The sequence below is a fragment of the Hetaerina americana genome, unplaced genomic scaffold, assembly GCF_022747635.1.
Source record: "Hetaerina americana unplaced genomic scaffold, ioHetAmer1.1.p SCAF_3, whole genome shotgun sequence".
NCBI lineage: Eukaryota > Metazoa > Arthropoda > Insecta > Odonata > Calopterygidae > Hetaerina > Hetaerina americana.
Window position 1 is genome coordinate 61,595,057 of NW_027286874.1, and position 23,554 is coordinate 61,618,610.

Sequence of the window (23,554 nt, forward strand, 5' to 3'; positions counted from 1 at the left end):
CATGTTTTACCCAAGTATAATTCATTTAAATTATAGTTTTCATAAAAGTATAAGTAGTGCATCTTCTAAAGCTTATGGTAGAAGTTTGGTATATATCCAGCCAACAGATTGATGGCAGTCATGGTTTTAATTTTAAGTTTTGAAGATTTTCCTCAGCACTTATTCATAGAATCTTCAAAATTTCAAACTTACAAGCACTGTTCTATTCTAATTCTTATAGATCTATGCACAGATAACTAAGAGCTGGAAAAAAATTTCATGGAATAAAACTTATGAGAAAAATCTGTACATGAAACCCAGAATTCCTACTTGCCTGAATCACTTTTTAAAATCCCATTGTTTCCTATTATCTATACTACAGCATTTCACCTCTTTGTTTCAAAAAGTACCTCTTTATCCTGACATTAAAGTTCTAATCATTTAACAGCAGGCATGAAAGATACCAACTCACATCAGATGTTTACATCTAGGTTAAAATGACAAGGGATCAAAATTAGGTATGTGTGAATTTTCTCTGGTGGAAGAAGTAAGTGGCAGACAATAGACATTTCAGATTTCAAGAGCGGGATTCTGATTACATCAACAATTAAGTTATCTTTTCATTTAATTTTTGTTCTCTTTTAACCAATATTTTCCTCAGTAAAATATGAGAATAGCATGTGGGACCACTCCCAAGCTCTAGTGCAGTGCCCTAGTTGTCTATGCCCAGTTATGTACAAGCACTTTCATGGAGTACCTCTCTATTTACTAAAATACTTTGCTGACACTAAATACACTACCAAGCCATATCATACAGAGATATTAGATTTTTTTCTCAATACTTTTTCAGCGGGGCACAAAAAATTTCATGCAATAACTTTATGAAACAGATAAATTTTGGTAATGCTTTGGAAAATTTGTCTGGGGAAAAAAGGTAAAAATATGTCTTTAGATATAACCAACATTAAGCACCCTAGGGGACTGATACCATTATTAGCTGTTATATATTTATAACTCATTACTTTCAATTCCATTTATGACGCCAGTATTCCAGTTTTAGATCAGGATCACCCAAATCATTGCCTAACAGTCACTAGAGCAGGATGCATAACTAGCTGATGAGCAAGAGCTTACGCAAGGAAAAATACTATCACATACTGTGAAAACATACCTACCCTATCTATTTGGAGAAAGAACATATATAGCACTCAGAGAAAAACTTACATCCAGCTTCATCTGTTCCATCTTCACAGTCTCTTTTTCCATCACATTTCATTTCTTTTCTAATACATGATCCACTTAGACATTCCATGTATATTGTCAAATTGCAAGTAGATGGGCGTCTTGGAATGGGGATATCACTGAAGACCACTAATCCAGCATATCTAGAATAAGCATTATTTAAAAAGAAAAACAATAAAATTCAGTGAGACTTACAAAAGAATAAGAAATAAACCAAAAGAGAAGAAACATAGTTTAAAAATATGTAATAATTTCAACATACAAGTACATATACCGAATCAGTACGTATAACATAAAATGGCATTTTTTGTGTGCATAAACTTTGACAATTTTTTTGTAAAACTGTATCAGGCAAACTAATTTAACTGAAGTTAAAATATGCAGTGAGTAAAGGCATGACCAAAAATGTTTTTGATGCTACAAGATGATATTCAGCAATTAATCTTTATGAACTTCCATGATTTTCTCCGTCTTCCAAACTAAAAATCATGACCTAGTTCTAGGTTTTGAATACCACTTCTGAATTGCATTGCCTTTAATGTGAATTAAAGTGTGATAAATGTAGCTCTTCAAAAATAAATTCAAACAAATAACAATTGCATTATATTTTTTTGAGGAAACAATATCGATAGAGGAATGCACTTTTTTAAATTATGGAAGTATTGTCATGGTATTACATAAGTGTGAACATTAATTTATACTTAAAATGAAAAATAGATAGTCATGGGATTGAAAATGAGAAAAGTTATGAAATTACTGCAATGCATAAAGTTCTATTCTCTTTTTCCAAGGATCTTACAAAAATTCATACAGCATTGTATGACTCTCCTTAATTCTATATGCATATTAAAATGTAAATAATAATTGGAATTAAAAATAATTCTTCTTTGTCATTAAAACTAACAAGAAATATAAATATTTTTATGCATTTAGTACAAGGTATCTAAAATAATTAATTACAAGTGGTGATAGTAAGCAAACCTCAGCAAAAGTCTTGCTGAAATGTATGCAAAAATGATACTTGAGCTAACCCTTTCTCAAATAAAGTTCCTACTTTGACCCATCTACTATTTCTTAACAATGGCATCATCAGTTAACCCATTTCACCAATCATAAAACAATTGCTCCTGATAGGGTCACCCATGCAAGGTAGGTCGAAGGTTAGGAGTCAGATGAAAGGTGGTCCATGCAGTGTCTGTTCTTCAGTGAGGCGGCTGCAAAGGCATCTAACCCCAATGGGTGATGGGCCATTGAGTGATGGTGAAATGTGAAAAACACTATTGAGGAAGGTAATGGGAAACCACCTCATTTAGTATTTCCAAGACTTTTCTGATGGACTCGGCCCAATCGGCTGTGTGTCATGCCCTGCAATGGGAGAGGCACGGCTCCCATGGCTATCATCCAATGAAACCCTTGTTAAGGAAAACCGACAGCAGCAGCACAGAATGCGTAGAAAAAGGCTGAGTTAGTTAGAATAGGAACTTGAAATGTTAGGACAATGTTTAGGACAGGTAAATTACAGAATATAAAGCAAGAGATGGAAAGAGGAAATATAGATATTTTAGGTCTATGTAAGGTGAGATGGAAGGATAGCGGGGATAAATGAAGTGATAGTTATGGAGTAATGTACAGCGGAGGAGAGTCAATGAGGGATTGCCATAATATTTAATAAAAAGGTAGGAAGAATCATAGTCAACATAGATCAAGTAACAGATAGAATATTACTATTAAAAGTAAATGGAGAACCGACAAACTTTGTCATTGTTCAGGTATACATGCCACCGAGCAATCATAAGGAGAAGGAAACCAAAAGAATAAATGATCAGTTAGAGAACAAAATCGCATGTGTTCTTACAGGAAAATATTTGATAGTGATGGGGGATTGGAATGCGATGGTAGGCAAAGGAAGAGATGGTGATGAGGTGGGGGACTTTGGTTTTGGCACGAGAAAGGGCCGCGGGGAGAAAGCAATTGAGTTCTTTAGGAGAAAGGGATTAGTCATCACCAAAACTTGGTTTAGACACCACAAAAGGTGCACCCATACATGGAAAATGCCAGGTGATTCAGAAAGATATCAATTAGATTATATTCTAATTAGGCACAGGTTTAGGAACAGTGTGGCCAATTTGCATATTCCTGGTAGCAGACGCAGACTCTGATCACAATTTAGCACTCATGAAATGTAGGATCCAATTCAAAAAGATAAGGCAGGGGTGGCGGGTTAGGAAATAGAAATTAGAAGCATTAAATTGAATGACAAGGAAAGAGTATTAGCTGTCTGTAGGGAATATCATTATTGAGAGAAAAGAGCTTAGTACTATTGAGGAAAAATGGGAATGTATCAAAAAAGGGATATTGAAAGCCGCAAAAGAAACTATAGGATAAGAAACTTTTAAAAGGATAAGGACAAGGAAACCATGAATCACATATAAGATTAAGAGAAAGATAGATGGGAGAAGGAAATGGAAGAATGTAAATACAGATCTAGGCAGAAGGAAGTACAAAGAGTTAAATAATAAATTGAGACAGGTAACAAATAGAGCAAAAGAAGAGTGTTAGAAGATGCAGTGCAAGGATAAGGGAAGTTTACAGAGGAAGGGTAAAAATGGTGTGATATACAAGAAGGTTAAAACAGTATAGAAAAGTAAGAAGGGAAGATATGTGCTAACAATTAGAAATAAATTGGGTAAGATAATAGTTGAAACAGAAAAGATCCAAGAGAGATGGAAGGATTATATAGAAGGACTGTATGGTAGAAAACTTAGGCCAACAAGCTTAGATATAAAAAGGGCATTTAGGGAGATGAGATCAAATAAGGCCTTGGGGGTGGACAAGATTCCTGCGGAACTACTAAAAGGTTTAAGAAAATGTAAGAGGAAGAGTCAATATGGACTGATTCAAAGCATCTATGAGGAAGGAATCTGGCCAAAAGACTTTGTGAGATCAATGTGAGTTCCTATTCCGAAAAAGGTAAAGGCCACATCATGTGAGGATAGAGAGTATGGCAAATGATTACTTACAGTATGATCAGTTTGAAGTATTTCCCTATTTCGTAGATTTTGAAAAGGAATTTGATACAGTGAATTGGGAAAAACTAATGAGTAAATTACAGAAAATAGGAATAAATTGGAGGGACAGGATGCTAATCCACAACCTGTACATGTCTCACACTGCTCAGATGCGATTGAGGGACAGAGTTTGGATGGGCAGTGTTAGGAATAGATATAAAGCAGGGTTGCCCATTGTCACTAGTACTGTTCAACATATATGGGGAGGAAATGATTAAAGAGGCATGGGAAGAACTGGAGATAGGTATGAAATTCAATGGGTAATTCATGAAATCAGCTAGGTTCGCTGATGACCAAGCCCAAGTTTGTCAGTCGGCCAAGGGGCTGCAAACATTGCTGAGTGAATTGGAAATTCAGTGCGATAGATATGGGATGACAATCAATATAAACAAAACAAATGTTTTGTGATTTTCCAGAAAGAAAAGGTTAAGCTAAACATTAAAATAGGAAGGCAGAAACTGCACCAGGTGGAACAGTTTACGTATCTCAGAAGTGTTTTGGACCAAAATGGTCAAAGTAGTATGGACATAGTAGTGCTGAGGCCAAAGAAGCATGGAAGATGTTTCACATAGGTTTCCTTGGAAATCAAGCTTGCACCTTCCAGTCAGAGTCACATCTACCCACTGGACTACTATGCCCCCATTTGATGATATACTGGCATAAGAAATATCAACTTAATTTTAGAGAGAAAACCCCATGCCAAAACTTCTAGCCTTTATCCTGATAAGACAGAAGAAGCTAATGGGTCAAAGTAAAATCTTACTCTGTGTTGGAGTCAGACCAAATTTGTAGACACAATTTAATTTTGTCAAGTGGAGAACTTCAATTCTTTCCTACATACTGAATGTATCTTGAAGGAAAACAAATAATATTTCCTGTTAAAATTTGAGATCAAAAAATAAAATAATAGTCCAATTGTTAGAATTGTAATGACAAGAAGGATATAAAAGTTAAAGTACTTACTCAAAGGTTCTATTGGCATCAATTCCATATGTTGAGGAAGGGAAATATACAATTTCATCAGGATTTCCTTCATGGGAGAATGATTTGTGTTCAAACGTTCCATTTCCCTCCTCACCAAAATTTGACATTTTCCTGATCACCTATAATTTAAAAAATGCTAATTATCTGATGTCTCTAGAAGCTGAAATTTTAGCTACATGTTTACCCATAAACCATTGGCAAACTCGTGCCTTCTACCCTATTTGTTCATACTTCACATTCACAAGTACTTACAGAAGCATAAGTCAATTCATTGCCAGCCTGCATACTGTAAAATGCTCGATCAATCCCAGAAAGCCCAACATATGCACCTGGTTCACCATATATGGCAACCTCAACCTTCTCTCCAGTACGGTACTTACGATCATTCACAAACACAGTAAACTGAAATTCAATGTAAATTTTACGTCAAAACAAACAGAAAAAAATATGGGCTCAAAGTGTACGAAGTAAACATGATTAACACTGTAGTAAGAAAGACTAATTATCAAAATTTTGAAGGTATTTCCTTACATTATTTCTGGATATTCCATCTACAGGAAAGGTAAGAGAATCTGCAGCAACATGACCATACTTTCCTACATGATAAACAACAACAGTGGTTGATGGAGCCATTTCAGGTCCAAGGGTCAAGGCAAATGTTCGAACAGTTGCCTGCATTCCTTCCCGCCCCGACTGCAATACTGCGCCTTTTGATATTATTAGGTAGTCAAATGACTCCAAGTAATAATTACTCTGCACATGGAGAATGGCATACTCTCCAACCTAAAAAGTAAAATATTTCATACAACTTATTCATCATTAGACGACAGAATATTACAATAGATGTCAGAGTACATCAAATAAATTGAACTAAATAAAATGATTTGACTGAGTAGTATTTTATTATTGAAATTTAAAAAATTTAAATGAGCCAACATTAATATGCATTAGTCTGGTTTAATGAAGAAGTGAATCTATTGTTTTCTTGCAACAAAATACTTTTTGGCTTTAGCAATTAGTTGTGATGGTGTTTTATTTGCTCTACTCACATTCAGATTTCAGATCTACTCTGACTAAAACTTTCTCAAAATCCACAAAACAAATTAAGACCTTAATCATTATCTATATTTGGTTGATTAAATGAAATACATTTCCTAAAGGTGTCATATGCAGTAATAAAAGGAAATTGAACATAAATAACTGGATAATGAAGAATACCTTGGCATGCTTGGTTGAAGTATACACTTTTATCTGACGATCATTTGGAGAATAATGAGCATATGCTGTCATTTCTGCGGTGACTCTCTCTCCTAAACCATCCTTGAAGTATGCAGACAAGCGTAGCGTGTGTATGTCTTTTGTTATTTCCTTGGTTCGATGGTTACTTTCTTCAAGCCCTAAGGAAGATAATTTAGCAATTAAGATGCAAATAACAACTGAATAAAGAAGAGTTAAAAAATAGTTAATTATAATTAATAGTAATATAGTTAATTATTTATCTATAAATCAAATTCCTCTGAATTTCAGACTTGATTTTACTTTTTTATATGAATTTCATTGCGTCACAGTTTTGCCAATGGAAAAATTGACGAATTCACATGCAAAACACAAATAAATGATATAATTTTAAAATATAAGGGTATATTATAAGAGTTCATTATAATTTCATTTTGAGTCTAAAATGCATATTAAAATCAATATCCCAAGCCCAGACACACTGAAAGCCATATTTTTCAAAGTTGCATTTTCAATAGCCTTCAAGCAATAGGTAAAAGATATTATTTCCTTACCCATCATGGAACGAAGATCAATTTTTAATTCCCAAATACCCTCATGATCTGTAGACATTGGTGGTTCGATTACATCCAGAGATCTTCGGCCTCCATTTCTTGAAATAATTTCTGTTCTTACCTCCATTCTACCTTCTCGCAAACGCTCAGAAGGCAACACTGACCCATCATGAAAAGAAACGGCAAGCTGGAAATAAGAATATCGATTTAGTTAAAACAACTTACTTGTGGACTTTCGAAAGAGCTTATGATTTATTTTATACCGTCAGCCTAAACATTTTCATCTAAAATTAGGGGCTGAAACATTTGGTGCCAAAATTGAAGTCTCGCATATTTTTATCTCACATACTTCCCCTATGAAGTTAAATTCCCAGCCTCATACAATAATACATTTAAATATTTCTTATAATGCAAAATGCACTGTAAACATTCATGAAAGCAATTATTTAAGATATGAACAGTTTATTGATATTGTCACACATTACTCTGAAGGTTTTTAAATTTAATGTGGTTTATTGTACATAGCTTATTTCCAATTCAACTTTTATGGGATAGAAATAGTTGAAAAATTTCTGTTGCATCAGTTTTATATTTTCAGCTTTTTTCATTGTATCCTCACATGACTCATTCATATGACCATGGCTGAGGGAGAGGATTTTGCCTTCAGATGTAAGCTTCGAATTTTCCATAAAGTAAATTGCATGCTGGGAAACATTATTTCCATCACTTTGAATGGATACCTCATAACTTCAAACCATTTGACTAAGAGCAGCGTTAACCCAATGGCATGAGAAGATGAAAATGAGGCACTTACATAGCACTGGAATGGCATAGATGGCTTGAAAACTTGTGGACTTCCACCAAGAAATGCAATCTTGAGGGATGAGTTAAATATGCGAACTGATGAGTACCCTTCAATTACTTCATCCATAAAGTGTTCACCAACTGTGGCTAACACCTGAACTTCTGTTCCATCAAGACGATTAACAGCTTCAGATATCACAGAAAGTGGAAATCGGAATCTGTATACACCACGGAACTAAAAATTAAAAAAATTAAGTAATTACCAACTGATTTAAGCCATTATCAGTTCAAAACATAGAAAGTCATTCAGCAAATAAATAAAGCTCATCTTTTATTCAATAGATTTCTTACAAATTTCAAATGTGGAACATTGTTGTGCTCTTCTTCTGGATCTGGCTCAGGAAACCAAAATGGCAATACTTCATTCTGTAGCATGCAAAAAATAGATATGAGCATTAGAGACATTGATAGGGAGAGATAAATCAATGCTTGTATTAACAAAATGTGTAAAAATAAAGGGAAAAGGTCATGCTAGAAAATAACTATCATGTTTATGGAAATACCATCTAATTTTATTGATCTTTGCAAACATATAATTACTGAAAGTTAAATTTTTGAATATTTATCTGGTGATCAACATTTTTAAGATATTACTAGTTGAGAAATAATATGAATGAGATTTCCAAAGACATTGACTGTCAATTTCTCATTTCAATTAAGGTATCCATTGATTATTCATTTCAATCCGAGTGGTCATCCAAAAATCAGTCCCTGCATTAATAAGGTAGCCCAAAGTGGTTCCCTGAAGAAGTGCGTAGTGCTACAAACATAAAACACAGTGGCTACCAGCCTGAGTGCTGGTTTGATCACAGCTATTAGAAGTTATTCTATACAATGATGCAACAGCAATATCAGAAGAGAAGTATATTGGCCCCATTAGAGAGGGTATTTTGTTGATAAGATGTAAGATGTTTTGAAAAGTGCGAAATCTGAGGTGATGAGAGTCATAAATGATCAAAAACTATACGAAATGAAGGAAAGCCTATTTTCTAGCTAGTTTCCAAGACTATTTTTGTCAAGTAGCGAGTTAGGTAACGTTAACTTTGGCACATTCATAATTTTTCCTTAAATTTGAATACCACTTCTTTGGGAAAAGTGCAAAAGCCATATTTCTTAACCACAACAATAAGCTTGTGTGAACTAAACACCGTAAATTAGTCCAACAGTATTTCCAAATATTCCTTCTAGATATGATGATCAGTTCTTCATAGCAATATTCTTATAGTTTTAACTAGAGATATTGTCCTTCAATATTTACAGAGCTCAGTTCTTGGTAAGTGCTCAATAAACCATATCATTTGAACCCAAAAGTCACCAATAAGCAGCTGAAAGCTTGACATCATTAAGCCAATTAGCTTGATGTGCATCAGTGGATGAATTGGAACTTGGACATCCCACGGTAATTATTCTGGTAAAATTTAGTAGACCTATTCTTACCTCTAGTTTGAATCTTACTTAAATATTCAAAATAAAATTCAAGGCTTGAAATTAAGGCATTACAAAGCTGTAAAAATCAAAACTAGCCATGTTGCTGACACAACTACTAAGTTATCTATGCACTGGAAATTGTATAAACATACAAGTTTCTTAATACTTACGAAATTATAATAACGAGGCTCAGTCCTTTGAAATCTTCGGGTATTTCCAATGTAATTGCCAACAGGTTTTATGATTGCCTTAAGAGTCAGATTTCCATGTACAGGTGCACCACTGGTATAGTTGGCCATAACTACTCCTTCAATGTATTTCTCTGAGTCCAAAAGAAAGGCAGGCATTGTTACATTGACCTAAAAAGAATGAGAAAAATGCACTTGAATGCAAATCTACAACTCAGATTCTACAGAGCACAAGTGTGACAAATTGATATTTTACTAATTATTTAAACCTGGTTAACAAAGAAATTGCAGGGAATTTATAAACTGATTATATTACATTAAATGACAGCAATATAACTACCTTACCTCAAATCGTGTTTGGTAATATTCTTCCACAAGGAAAGATGCTTCCTCCACTTGTCCCTGTGCTATTACTTGAACATACCATTCCCCAAAAACTGGCTGATCAGAAAGCTGATACTCAAGGCTAACAGTTCCTATATTGGACTGAATTTGGAGATAATTTAGTAAGGAGGTAATTTTTCAAAATTAAATAAACTCCTGGAAAAATTCTTAAGCACTAGTAAAAAGCGATGATCCATGCATCAATATGAAGTAAAAACTATTATTTAATCATAATTTTCATTAGTGTCATGATGGTGATGACAACTTATACAAAATAATTAGTGTGTCATATCCAAAAGCTATATACATAAATCAATAACAATGTAATTATAATGACAAGGCTTGCCAGAGATAACATAAATTTAAATCAATTCTTCAGAAAAACTCACCTGTCTAGAAAGCCATCTCCTCACAATGTGGCGATTAGGATCCAAAATGTACACATCAATGGCATCATTGAATGGCTTTAGTTCTGTATTTATTGGAATTGTGCGGAATTTCACTGTGTAAGGAAAGCAGATGGAAATAGATCATTATTTAGATATTTAAAAAAATAAGTTGGTATCCATCAGCACTTAACTCTTTTTAGCATTATTTTATAGATTTGAATGTGAATAGATAGCAAAAAGCAATTGCATATTTTCTAGTCAATATGATAAATTTAATAATCTGTGAAATCATTTTATTATATATATTAGTCAATTAATAGTTGTTTACTTTGCTCCCTATATACTATCGACAATTACTTTAAATACAGAAGTATGTAGAAAGCAATAACATGATAATTTAAACAATAAGTACACTAATTACTCTATGCATAAAAATACTTGCTCTCTATGCATAAAAGTATTTAATAGTGCACCAAAGAAATTATAATATGTATTTCATAAAACTGCATTTTGACAAAATTGGCCAATCTTAAACAGGTTTTTGTTGCATTGAAACTTTAATTTGTAGCAGCATTAAGTTTATAAGATACATTGGCTTTCGGTGTCATTTTGCACTGTACTTGATCTATTGTAAAGACAGCATATTTTCTTCATCAAACGCCTAGTAGTTAAAAATAATTTTTAAAGTTAACAACTGACAATAAAAAATAATGAGTAATGCAAAAATTTAAATACATTCAAGACTTTAAATCATTGTCTTAAATAAAACAGTTTTTGGTGTCACTTGGTCGAAAATCTTCATATTGAAATTGAAATTAAACCACTTGGCTTTTCCACATAGAAAAAACTTTTATTTACTACTTAGGTTTCGTTATTGTATAACATCATCAGGTAAAAATACAAGTCAAACACAGTATGTATATATCTCTGGATGGAGGGGAAGAGAAGGGAGGGATGAAAGCCCTCCATCTAGATATATATATATATATATATATATATATATATATATATATATATATATATATATATATATATATATATATATATATATACTGTATTTGACTTGTATTTTTACCTGATGATGTTATAACGAAACCTATATGGTAAATAAAAATTTTTTCTATGTGGAAAAGCCAAGAGGTTTAATTTCAATTTCATTGTCTTAAAATAATAAAAGATGTTACCTAAGAATACCAGGCTTATCCCCTGCGGAAGATCCTAGAAAATCCCAATTTTTTAATCTAATGGTCACGACCCAGCCTATCTGACCCTTAGAGGAAATTTGATGTCACTAATTTTGAAGAATATAGTTTATAGCTAATTTTTAATGGAATGAGAAGTATGCCATGTGGAAAATTGTAATTCTTAAAATCAAGAAATTAAAGATATTTGATTTAAAGAAAACAAAATAGAGACAAATATTCCATGTCATGTAAATCATCTATTGCAAAAAACCACCAATTAAATTTAAAATTAATTAGTACATGCATCAAATCAAAGAGCCAAGCAATGAATCAAACGGAGTGTCAATCAGAATCAGATATGGCCCACTGTGGGAGTCAAATCCGCTTTCACATAGATGCTGGAATGCAAGTCGGATCAACAAACAAATTTTAAGAAGATACATACCAGTTTCTCCTTGCATATAAATTGGCTTATCCAGCTGGATAAAGATGGTCATTGACCGTTGAGAGAATGTAAGGATGGAGTCATTCATAAATGCAACTCCACCTAGTAAGCCATCATAGAGACCTTCAACTCTCAATTTATATTCTCCATGTGCAGACGTTGGAGGTACCTATAGAGTTAAAATATTAGCATGATTTAACATTTATTATTATTTTTTATGGGTTTGTATTTAGCCCAATATGAAAAATATAAAATAGAGTTTTGTATTTTTTAAAAAGCAATATTTCATGAAAAATTTGGGTTCACAAAATTGGTGAAGAAGTATCACCCACAAAAACTAGAATTTTTCTTCTTTTATGAGGTAAATAAAATTATTTTTATTGATACACTTTGCATTTATTGACTAAATATTACTCATTAATGTATTTAGTAGTACTTAATCTTGCTACTGTTCCCCACATCTTAGCAGTCACTGCTATTTAATGCACCTACTCATACAACTCCCCAATCACTTAATCAGTCTCCCACCAGCAAAAAAAAGTGGCATTAAGGATTGATGAAACACTAAAGTATTGTTTCTTATGGGCATTCAGTTGGTAGATTTTGAGTAATTCTACGAAAATTTGCTTGAAAAGAACTTTTTACTAACTTCTGGTGAATTTGTGTGACATATCAGTGGGATTAATTAAGCCCTCCAAGGCTGATTTTATGTGAATTCAAGGGAACATTCAACTGTATCAGACCTATGGAATTGCCAATTCTGGAAGAACAATCAGTAGCCAAGTATTTTATAAATACAAGAGGAGAGAGAGAGGAGGATTAGTGGGTATTTACTTCAGAACTAACCATTTGACAAGGAGCACTGACACTGATGATGGATATGTAATTAAAATTCACACTTTGCCTTTGAAATTAGTCTAAGGACACATGATGAACTTTTAGAGTAAACATTGAACTCTCAGAGCATCTACTTGAACTGATCAAATCTCCCAATAATGAGTCACCAGAGTGGATACTTTATGTGATGAAGACAATATTAAGATGATCACCTTGAACGGACTACTTACCCTTATCATCAATACCTCCGGTATTCCCTCTTTTACATTCTTTGAGTCTGCTCCAAGTTCCACTCCATTCCTTTGGACAGAAGCTCGAATTGCAAGGGGCAATGACGAATGGAAAATGCTTGCAACCACTCGGTACACCTGACCTGGGCGCACCATTTTACTGGCTACAGCAAAGTATGTCCTGATCAAAAATAAATACAATAGCACGGTTACTCAATCACACTTATGGAGGGGGTGAGGCAAAGAATTCATTTGGAATGGGTAAAAGGATGAAAGGAAGATTCACAGCAATAAAAGCAACAACGAGAAAATTTCATTACCAAAGGCATGAAAAAATGGGGATATCCTCGCCCATCATTTTATTGTCTGCTGATGTAATTAAACTTTCATATCCAAAAAACAATAGATTAGAATGTTAAATTTTAAGACCAAAATCCCTTCTTTAAACTCTGGCAAAAAATGAATCATCATTAATCTCACAGCTCATTATACTTTTGAAGAGATGTGCAAAATTCTTGTGCCCAATTATTGATCAAATTATTATTTACACACTTATTCCTGCCTCAATTACCACTCTCAAACAATTTTTTGAGATAAGTCAGGAGCTACAATAATATTATTTCAAAAGCATTCTTGTCAGTGACTTCTTCTTATAGCATCAATCTATTTGGAATTGTAGAAATATTATAAATGAGGAGCACAGATCAGGGACGAGATACAGCTCTCAGATAAAACTTTTTCTATAGGCTGATAATTTTGATTACATTACATTAAATACAAACTAAATCTATTATTATGGAAACAATTTCACCTGGAATAAGTTAATGAGTATTCTGGAACATCCAAATGCTATAAAAATAAAGTACGAGAACAGCCATTGGAGCCTATACGTGGAAGAGCTACGTCCGCAGGCCAATTAAAAATACGGCCACTAATTCTCCGGGAGCTCGGATAAGGGACGGAATGTTTCGGGAGCTCGGGGACAAGAGGATTTCAGGGTTTCCGAATGACACGCTCACCATAAGCCCAAAATACACTCTTTTGTATCCTTCTTGGAAGTGGATGGACAGGAACCCTCCCCAAAAATATTTCCGGATAGAAGCCCAGAGTGTGAGACACCTCGGAGAAACTCGGTCCATGGCCACGGAGAGAAATAAAGGAGAAGCGGCGGCGAGAGTGTGGATCTTATTTTGGCGAGAGGGTGCAACCGGAGAGGGGAGGTCTCTTGTTTCATCATCCCTAGGGCGCCGACGATGACCGGCGGAAAAAAATAGATGCTATATCCTCGACGAGAGGAGTGAGGGGACGGGGAGAAGCGGTTGAGGGGAGACGGATCGCGGAGTGGTTTTGGTTGAGATACTGGAGAGGGGTTGATTTACGGGGAATGGGGAGAGGAGGAGACGCAGGGGGGGGGGGTCGAAGAGTTGGAATGGGGAAAGGTGGTGGAGTGCGTAAGATCCAGCCGACTTCGAAGGGGGGGGCGATGGGAGGGGGTCGAGGGGGTGGATGAAACTCGTTCACACTAATCTCAGCTGCAAATCGGGTGTCATGGAGACAGAGATGGGGCGAGCGAGATGGAGGGGATGCAGGACAGGAGAACGGGAAAGAGGGCTAGGATATTTGGAGGGAGAGGGGGTACACCCTGTGGAACGAACTACGGAGACGGGGGATCCGAAGACCACTAGCTAAGCGCAATTACAATGTAGACTGACAGGAGATGTATGAGTGCCAACAGAGGAACTATTACACTACCTCTCTCGTGCAAGTTGAATGCCCATTTTTTCCGACGGACGTGCACATGATGAACCCTGCGAGAGCTCAAATGTTTGGAAGACACTCACCGAGGAGATATATATATATATATATATATATATATATATATATATATATATATATATATATATATATATATATATATATATATATATATATATAGATATATATATATATATATATATATATATATATATATATATATATATATAGTATATATATAGTTCCTGATCGCTTTCGGACCCAAGTGTTAAGGCTCCTAGAATCAGTGAATGTCACTGAAAATCAGCTCCGAGAAATCTCGGGTAGTTTTAATATCTATCTTCAATTTATATTTTCAATGTGAGAACTTTGGCTATGTGCCATTTTTTTACGCGTGAAAGGTATTCCGAACGTTTCAAATGATTTGGCAATTGTTGGACGACGATGGGCCTGGGATTAAGGAACTTAGATGAATTTCGATGAAAAAGTTACATTAACATAGAAGAGAGCATTGATGACCGGAACGCCAAGGAAATAGTACAAAGTAAATATAGTCTCTACATGGTCATTGACCATAGCCCTCTGAGGGTCAGAAACTTGGGACAAAAAATGGGCGAAGATTGGAAGCAATTCACTTTTTCTCATGACACATGTACCTTACCCTTGGTAGGTACGATTACACAATGAATAACAAAAAAGTAATCATCATTCTTCAAGTTTCGCACGACGACGCTAAACGCGTTTTCTGACTGTGTCAAGAATAGCTTGAGCTGGGCAACAAGATCCGTGATCACGAACTTCGTTATAAGAGTAAATCTTACTATTGGGTAGAGGCAGCACTGAAGTGTAAAAAATTAAGGAGAATTTGGAGTGAAAAAACTCGGAAAAAGGAAACGTTATTGCTGCGAAGGAGAAGCAGTCATTGGGGAAATTGGAGGAATGCAGAAAAGGAGGATGGAGAAAATGTTGCGAGTCGGTGTTGTGGTGAAGTCTGCCATGAAAAGAAGCCTCCTGTAGATTAGGGGGAAAGAGGGAGAGGAAGAAGAGGAATTTTCAACGGAACGAAGAGAAGAGGAAGGAAACGGTTTAGATGAGAATCCATGCGTTAGAGATCCATGACATTTTTTAATAGTTTTAAAACAGTTTCAACGGTTTTAAACGGTTAACAGTTTTCACCAAAGGTTCACCAAAAACGTAACACTAATCAGTAGAATAATGAATAACACTACGCGTATTGATAATTCAGTTCTAAATAACTTGAAAACTGAGGCAAGGCACGGTACGTTGGAGCCCACAAACGCAACGTATCTACTTGTGTACTATACAAGTAGATACGTTGCGTGAGACAATAATATGCAAGTTATTCAAAATTGCGATGCGGTGGAGGGGTTGCTTCTTACAGTGTTGCGAAACTAGCCATGGGGAACGGGAATGTAGCACTGACATGCTCTTTATTAATAAACAATTTTCGCACACTAACTCCTTCCATGATTGATACGCACACAGAATAGATGCATACCTACGAGTAATATTACCTCAGCGGACGGAACTTACATCGGCACTACGAGTACTAATGGAGATGAAGAAACATGAGATTTGATATCTTAGCTGTCTGAAACGCGTTTCAATTTATCTTGAAACCATGGAAAGTCCAATTTCCACCGTGGTTCATCAAACTAGAATTAGCAGAAGTCATGGTTTGAAAAAACTGATGACTCTACATTTATTCTAGATTAATTCTTATTCAAGACTTCGTCATCAACTACCAAAATAATGATCATGGAGATGACTGAGAGAGTACAATGAGCATTCTTAATATGGATCGTTTTTTCGCTCATATTCAAAATCACACACAAATGCACAGAACCATCAAGGCAGATTCCTTCACCAACAACTGAATCAGTTACTGCGCAAGATTATCGAGGGAAAGAGGTCTAAGGAGAATAGCGGGACGGTTCTTCGTGATTACATTATTTTCATCCGACGGAAACTTGATAAATATCAGCAAACTTTCGGGACGACACGTTCAAGTCGCCAAAGGGTCTTGTACCTAAGTGAATACACATTTTCTAATCTTAAATGCCTTTTTTTTTTTTTTTTATTCAGTATAAGTCCGAAAACAGCACATTTAGGCCTTTACATCGAACTATAAACAACGATAACAATGTCACATATACAAACACCCAAGCCCTAGATGGAGGGAAACTCACCCAGGCGGGAATCGAACCCGCGACCCTTGGAATGGCAGACGAGGACGTTACCCCGCCGCCACCGGGGCCGGCAATGCAAGGGCCTTCAGGAATGCAAGGGAATTTGTTTATTTTTCTTCGCGTAGCCTGCTAAACAATAGTCGTTAAAATTTACCCATGCCAAGTCACAATCAATGGCCGTTATAAATCAAGAACCATTCCATTTGAGACCTACAGAGTTGAAAACAGCTTATTAAAGCTTCAGTCGGCACTGAGCCGCCCGATTCTACACGTATCAGACACAGATTTTCGCAGTATAAACAATCGCCGGAGAGCGTCACGTACGCAGAGATTACAGCCATGGACTACGTTGTCCATAGGATGGGCTCGGAGTCAAATGTCATTTTCCCTCCACCTCACTCCATTCCCGGTTATAACCCTCGGAATGACCCAATACCCGACGTCCAAAGCCACGACCCGTCACCCTATGGTGGTGCGGTGCAAGCTTCGCAGAGAGAGAGAGCCATCGGCGCGAGAAATACCCCAGGAAAGGCGAGAAAACCCACATTAACGGAAGAGCGTACAAAACGGCGGTGGCAAGGCGATCTGGCACCGTGACCACTTCCGCACGGGCCGCGTACCCTTTTAAAAGGGGAGTACGTGAGTTTGGAAGTGGGAGTGTATTTGGGGGATGGGGTGGACAAAGGGACTCGGGCCGAGAGGGATGCTGCGGCAGTAGTGGGGGCCGGGGGTGACTCAGAGCAAAGCCTTGCACGGTGTTGTCATGAGTCAGAGCAATGGGGGCAAAGGAGGGGCGCGAGCATTTTAACGAGTCTGATTGGGGAGGTACTCGGGAGAGATTCGCCGTGCTATATGCATGTCCTCTCTCTCTTTTTGCTGCCAGTCAGCATTCCACGTACACTCCCCTCCTATTCCTTCATTGCCCTGCGGGGGGGGAGGGGTTGGTAGGGAAAGAGTGGTCACTCTCACCGACCCTTCAGAGAGCGGAGTCCGACCGATCTCGCCATATCATAGTGCATGTACCCCCCATCGAAGGCTGGGACGGGATACAAGGGAAGCGTGTGAGGGGGGAGAGTGGCTACTAGGGGTGGGTTGGGATTGGAGGGGAACAATATTGGGGGGAGGGCGAGGGAGGACCCAAGAGCTTCAAGGAGTCCCCAATGGGACTGGGCTTTAGTGGCACATGCATACTACCAACGAGTGGGGGGATATTTTTCTCATGCGCTCGTGCAGGGATTCGCATTGACAGGTTTGCCCAAATTTATAGTCCCATTCATTTTTAAATCGAATTCCCGAATAAATAATGGCTCAGACGGACAATTTCAGAAAAGGGATTAAAAAACGCTGAATACGGCCGAAATATCGCCAGCCTATCTGAATTTCTATTGAGTTAAAAACCAGTCGGTTTTGTTGAGAATAAAAACAGCTGTCTTCTAATTTCGACTCATCTTTTTACTCGTTTTGCTCATACTGTGACGACAACACAAAAGTTTTCAAGCCACCCTTTATTTCTATACCAATTTCGGGTTTGACGAGGGTAACCACACTTGGCAATGACGCCCGATGTCTCCGTCAACTGCCTTCCTCGATTTCTCTTCCAACACACGTGCAGACGAAGTCCGAATGGATGTTGACCCTAACCGTTTTGTTTTGACGATAAAACAGGGTTTCCATCGCAGTGGCTACGTCATCGGTAGGTTTCGACGGGAAGGCAACGATAAAGGGCTTCCTTAGAGAGAAAACTTCTGACGGGAGTTGAATCCCTAATGAACCCTTTCACTTCCAGGATACGACTTTCTATTGGGGGGGGGTGGCGGTCTCCGAGGGGGAAGTGGTCTGGGATGACGTCGGTAGAAGATGACGGACAGGAGTGTAAAAAAACACAAGTTTTATTTTGTCGTATTCCAAGGATTTCATACTTCCTAAGGATTCAGGATGGTCCTTTTGGGACATCTGTTCTGCACCGTCAAGAAATTCGTATTACGCCGCGATTACCGCCAGTATTTCACCGTACTTCACTTGAGGGTGAAAAACTACTCGAGGACAATGAGCTTCCAGATCCGCATTATCATCGTTGGGTTGATCTTTCTGATTCAGAAGAGGGTATGTGGTGGCATTTGAGATGGGTAGGGGAATCAAAGACAGAGATAAGACGCCGGCGGTAGAGGATCTAGGAAATCTCCCACGGAGGGCTTTTTCATATATGAACATATCTTCCTTATTTTTATTACCTTTCTCCGAGATGGAAAGTCGAAAATCCTGATAATTTTCATACTAATCTCATTAATTTACGGACGTCAAGGCACCCTACAGTAGATGATTTAATACGCGAAAGAGCAGCAGGCACTCAAAAGTAGTTTCGGTAATGTGAGTAATATACAGTTTGAATTTTATTAAAGCCAAAAATACTAGCCAAGGGATCCGTCATAAGGTGTGGAGTCTTTGGAGGAAGGCGAGGGTGAGGGTGGGAGAAAGAGGGCGTGTGGTTCGGGAGGAAGTTCCTCTCTGCGGATAAAGAGTTGAGGAGATGAGGAGGCTGGCCGGAGAGATAGTGGCCTGGAGGAGGAGCGGCGACGGGAGAGGGAGGGCAAGAGACCGCCGAAAGTTCTGTCGAGACCGCCCTTGCCGCACATCGCTCCTTCTTCCTCCTGTATTTACTCCGCCGTTGACCGAGGTGCGCTGTCGAAGGCCAGGCTGGCAAGGCCTGGCCTCGCTCTTGGCGGCGAGGGTGGCGTGCTCGAGAGCGGCTTGCCGTGGTAGGACTATACACGAGGGTTTCATAATGCATGGAAAGAGAAATTACTAAAACCTTCCACCACGTGCTCAATGAAACCAGCGACGCTGGCTCATTCCGGCACAAACGCGAAGGGGCGTCACTCCTCAAATAAGTCGTCCTAAGGGTCGTATTCTCGAATCCTGAACTGATTGACGGGAGATGACCTCGTGACGCTGAGGTAACCTCTCCGGCGGATAAAAAATGACTGGATTGGAGTGTTCTGCTCTAGAAACTACGCATTTAAAAAAAGGCATTTTTTTTTAAAACTTGAACTTGAGTAAAATTTCAACAGAATCAAATTTGCGACTAAGTGTTTTTGGACTGACGGAATAATATTTATTTAACATTATTTCCACTCGAGTTTTACATTTAAAACATCGAAAACAATTCCAAAGTGATTTTAAAACGTCATATTATTAAAGTGAGGTAGGAGGTGGGCCGGGCAAAATATCGTTCGTTCTCCAGCGAAGTAGAAATGACGGACATACACCATCATTATCGGGTGCGATCAATCGCACCCGGAATAATGGAGAAGCATGGCATTCGTAACGTCGAAAATCAGCAAGCTATCAAGCCCAGGTAGAGTAGGCATACTTGAAGGCTTAAATATACGGTCGTCTTTATACCCGACGAATGACCGCCGAACACCCTCGTAGGACACGCGGTGCGCGCTCATAGCAAAACTAATATAGTAAAAAAGAGCGTTGTTATCTTTTTAGGCCTTTTTGATTTTGTTATCTCTTCTCCTTTAGTCATTCTCCGCGAGAACTTTTACTTTCTCTCTCATCCTCACATGACCCAACGTTAGGATAGCGTACCGAAAACCTTTTGTCTTTTATTCTTGCTCTGTGTTCGCCATATCTAATCTTCCATTGGCTTGGAGAGGGGAAAAAGCAAAACATTGAACTTTCATGATTTCTTTAATATTTTCCTTCAAATAGTGTTATAAAAAAATCAACTGCCGCAAGAATGGAACAAATTCAATGTCTAATTTCAGGAAAACCACAATATGGACGCATAAACGCAGTTTATTCTCTTCCTTAAAATTTTAAGTCAGGCGTAGGCCAATCCCAAAATAACGTCTTGTGTTATCGGAACGGACAAAACAGCGGTAGATGGTCTACAAGCATGCGTACCTGCTTCATGATGTGGCTTCAATTGACGTGCGCAGTATCTATGCGCTCAAAATGGCTCATTTTAAATGTCTAATAGTTGACAGCAACCCTGATATGATCTCCCTTCGATGACCTAAGCACGATATTTATTTTTAACATCAACCGTTGGCTCCTGATTTTTCACACCCAAAATGACACCGAAGAAATAAAGCTTTTGTTTTTATATTTTTCCTCACATCCATGAATACTCATAGCCATTCTCCTATCTAACCGTCTCCAGAACTCCCTTCCCCAAGCCCCTTTTACTTCCAGTCCAAGCCATCCGCCTCCACACCCACCTGGGCGACTCCACGCCCTTCCCCCCCTCGGCACTCGCTGCCTCTCGTGTTTCCCCGAATGGCATAACGCCGACTCCCACCCGCCCTCCTTTAAATCCAAAACTCTACCTAAACTTTGCTAATCGCGTGGTGACTCCAGTCTCCCCCTCGACCGCTTTCTCCCGCCCTCTCGCCTTCCTTCTCTGGTGTAGTGGCGCAGAAGCCAGTCAAGAACTTGGGGTGGATGATGTGGGGGAGTTTGGCGGTCCGGCGAGGACTCCTCCTTCCCACTATCTGCCATCCCCCACCCGGCCGTCAAGCTCGAACCCACTGCTCTCTCTCTCTCTCAGGGTCTTAGCGCGGGACTCCGTAAACATAATATCCTGGATTTCCCCGGGAGTTCCGCCAAGGATGAGAGTGGCGGCGTGAATAGGACGGCTTCTAGGTTTTTAAGGAGAGAGGGGGCGGCGTGGATATTAGTTTGGGTGTCGAGGTTGACGGGTTCCGGAGGGGGTGAGTTGTGGGAGGAGGGTTTCTAGACGAAGACCAATGGGTGAAATGGCCGGCAGTGAGAGGAATAAGTAACACCCTGGAGTCGATGAGTAGGACTCCGGGGAGAGTCGGACTTGCAGAGTAATATGCCACTCGAGAGATAAACCACTTTCCTTGACGGAAATTATACGCACGCACGTCGATCTCGGTAGGCGAGGAACTTGGTGCAAGGCTAGTTACACCCTCATTTCTCAACACAATATTTCGTGTGATGACCGCGTAATTAACTTCGCCAATATCTTACAAACGTTCTCGCAGACGAAAATTGCTGGAAATTTGATCTCCGCAGCCTCATTACACCTTAAGGAATTTCATGAATGAAGACACACAGAAACAATATTTTGCAGTATTCTCTCCTCAAATTTGAGCACGAATGGCAATGGCGAACTACAGGCGACAAACTGACTTGAATTTGAGAAATTTTTTAATTATATTTTTTCCCTCGATCCTGGTAACGCCCCACTAGTTCAGATATTTTACTTTAAAAGTTATTTGATAGATAAATACACCACTACTGCGGACGTGGCAGTCCAGTGGTTAGAGCGATGGACTGGATAGTCCGGGTTCAATTCCCGGGTTTACTTCTGGGCACCCTCAGATTTACCCAAGCCGTGCACTTTTACGGATACCAGATCCATGTGGGAAACCATAGGCGGCGGAAGGAAATGAACAGACCTCCATAACTTGAAGTGTGAATTTCACATGCCGCTGGGCTTAGTACACGCACTAAGAGCTCTACCATCAACTCCAGGTTGATAATTATCGTGTTTTATTACTAATCCCTTAGCTACTATCAGCTCGCTTCACAGTTTAAGAGGCCGATGAGAGAGGCCCATTCTTATTCAGGTTATAGGTTTTACGGTAAACTGTTCCAATTTGGTTCTTTTCCTCCGTAAAGAAAGGATTTCATTGCCAACGACAACCTCGTGCATAGTCCTTGACAACTAGTAATTGCTGGCATTGCTTGTAACGGAACGGGAGGTCGAATTTAATTGTACCGTAAGAAATGGCTACACACTATCAGTCATGATGTTTTTCATCGTAAATGCTCTTAGAATCAAAGTATTTTTCCACACAAAAGACCAGGAAGTGAATAAAAATGATTTGAAGTTGTCCATTACTAAAGAATATGTGTGAAATATTTAAAACAATCAATGGAAAACGGAAACATAACAGGGGAATTGCAGCCCACCTCAAAGCCTTACGGCTTTGAGGTGGGCTGAAGATTTTTAGCCATCGGACTCTTCTTCCGAGTCACTTAAGCCACTGCCACTAAGGCCCTCGAAACAGTTAATTATTTCAACGAAACTTGGGGCTATTCACTCAAACGGCGAGACGGGTCTTATTTATTTTATGCTTTGTAACGCTCAATATTTGCTTGAAAATATGCTCGGTACGCACGTTATCTCCTCTGGTCATATGTGTCTCACACCAAGTGCTTTCATTTTACGAGGACAAGGAAGGCAGCAGAAAAGGAATAACATTTGCCTACACTTCCACTCCGTCATAGTTGCAACCAAAGCGGGATATGTAAACAATTAAGATGACAATTTAAAAACTATTTGGCAATGAAAGAACTGTGACTCCAGAGAAACGACACACATAAAGGAGACCATCGTTTTACTCATTACTGCGGAGTATCTATCTATCCGTATATCTATCTAAAAAGCTAAAGGCAAGAGTAAAACTTGCTTCCCATGAGGAGAAAACTTAATTACATTGTCAAAAAATGATTTTGCGGAACTAAAAATTAAAAGGAAGGAGACGAAGAACGCTCGAGAGGAATTTTCCGTAGTCCTTCCCATTAAAAATATCAA

General features: G+C 38.2%; 1 protein-coding gene across 1 annotated transcript in view; it reads right to left on the reverse strand.

The window, feature by feature from the left end:
- Positions 1-23,554, reverse strand: part of Mcr (macroglobulin complement-related) — a 559,952-nt gene that overhangs the window by 13,644 nt on the left and 522,754 nt on the right. Inside the window, exons 4-16 of the mRNA XM_071587287.1 lie at positions 13,013-13,193; positions 11,946-12,114; positions 10,317-10,429; positions 9,889-10,029; positions 9,526-9,714; positions 8,219-8,293; positions 7,878-8,102; positions 7,064-7,250; positions 6,492-6,670; positions 5,805-6,056; positions 5,526-5,675; positions 5,253-5,392; positions 1,204-1,364 (exon numbers count right to left, since the gene is read on the reverse strand). Coding sequence (XP_071443388.1) covers positions 1,204-1,364; positions 5,253-5,392; positions 5,526-5,675; positions 5,805-6,056; positions 6,492-6,670; positions 7,064-7,250; positions 7,878-8,102; positions 8,219-8,293; positions 9,526-9,714; positions 9,889-10,029; positions 10,317-10,429; positions 11,946-12,114; positions 13,013-13,193 — 2,162 coding nt within the window. The remainder of the gene's footprint in view (positions 1-1,203; positions 1,365-5,252; positions 5,393-5,525; positions 5,676-5,804; positions 6,057-6,491; positions 6,671-7,063; positions 7,251-7,877; positions 8,103-8,218; positions 8,294-9,525; positions 9,715-9,888; positions 10,030-10,316; positions 10,430-11,945; positions 12,115-13,012; positions 13,194-23,554) is intronic.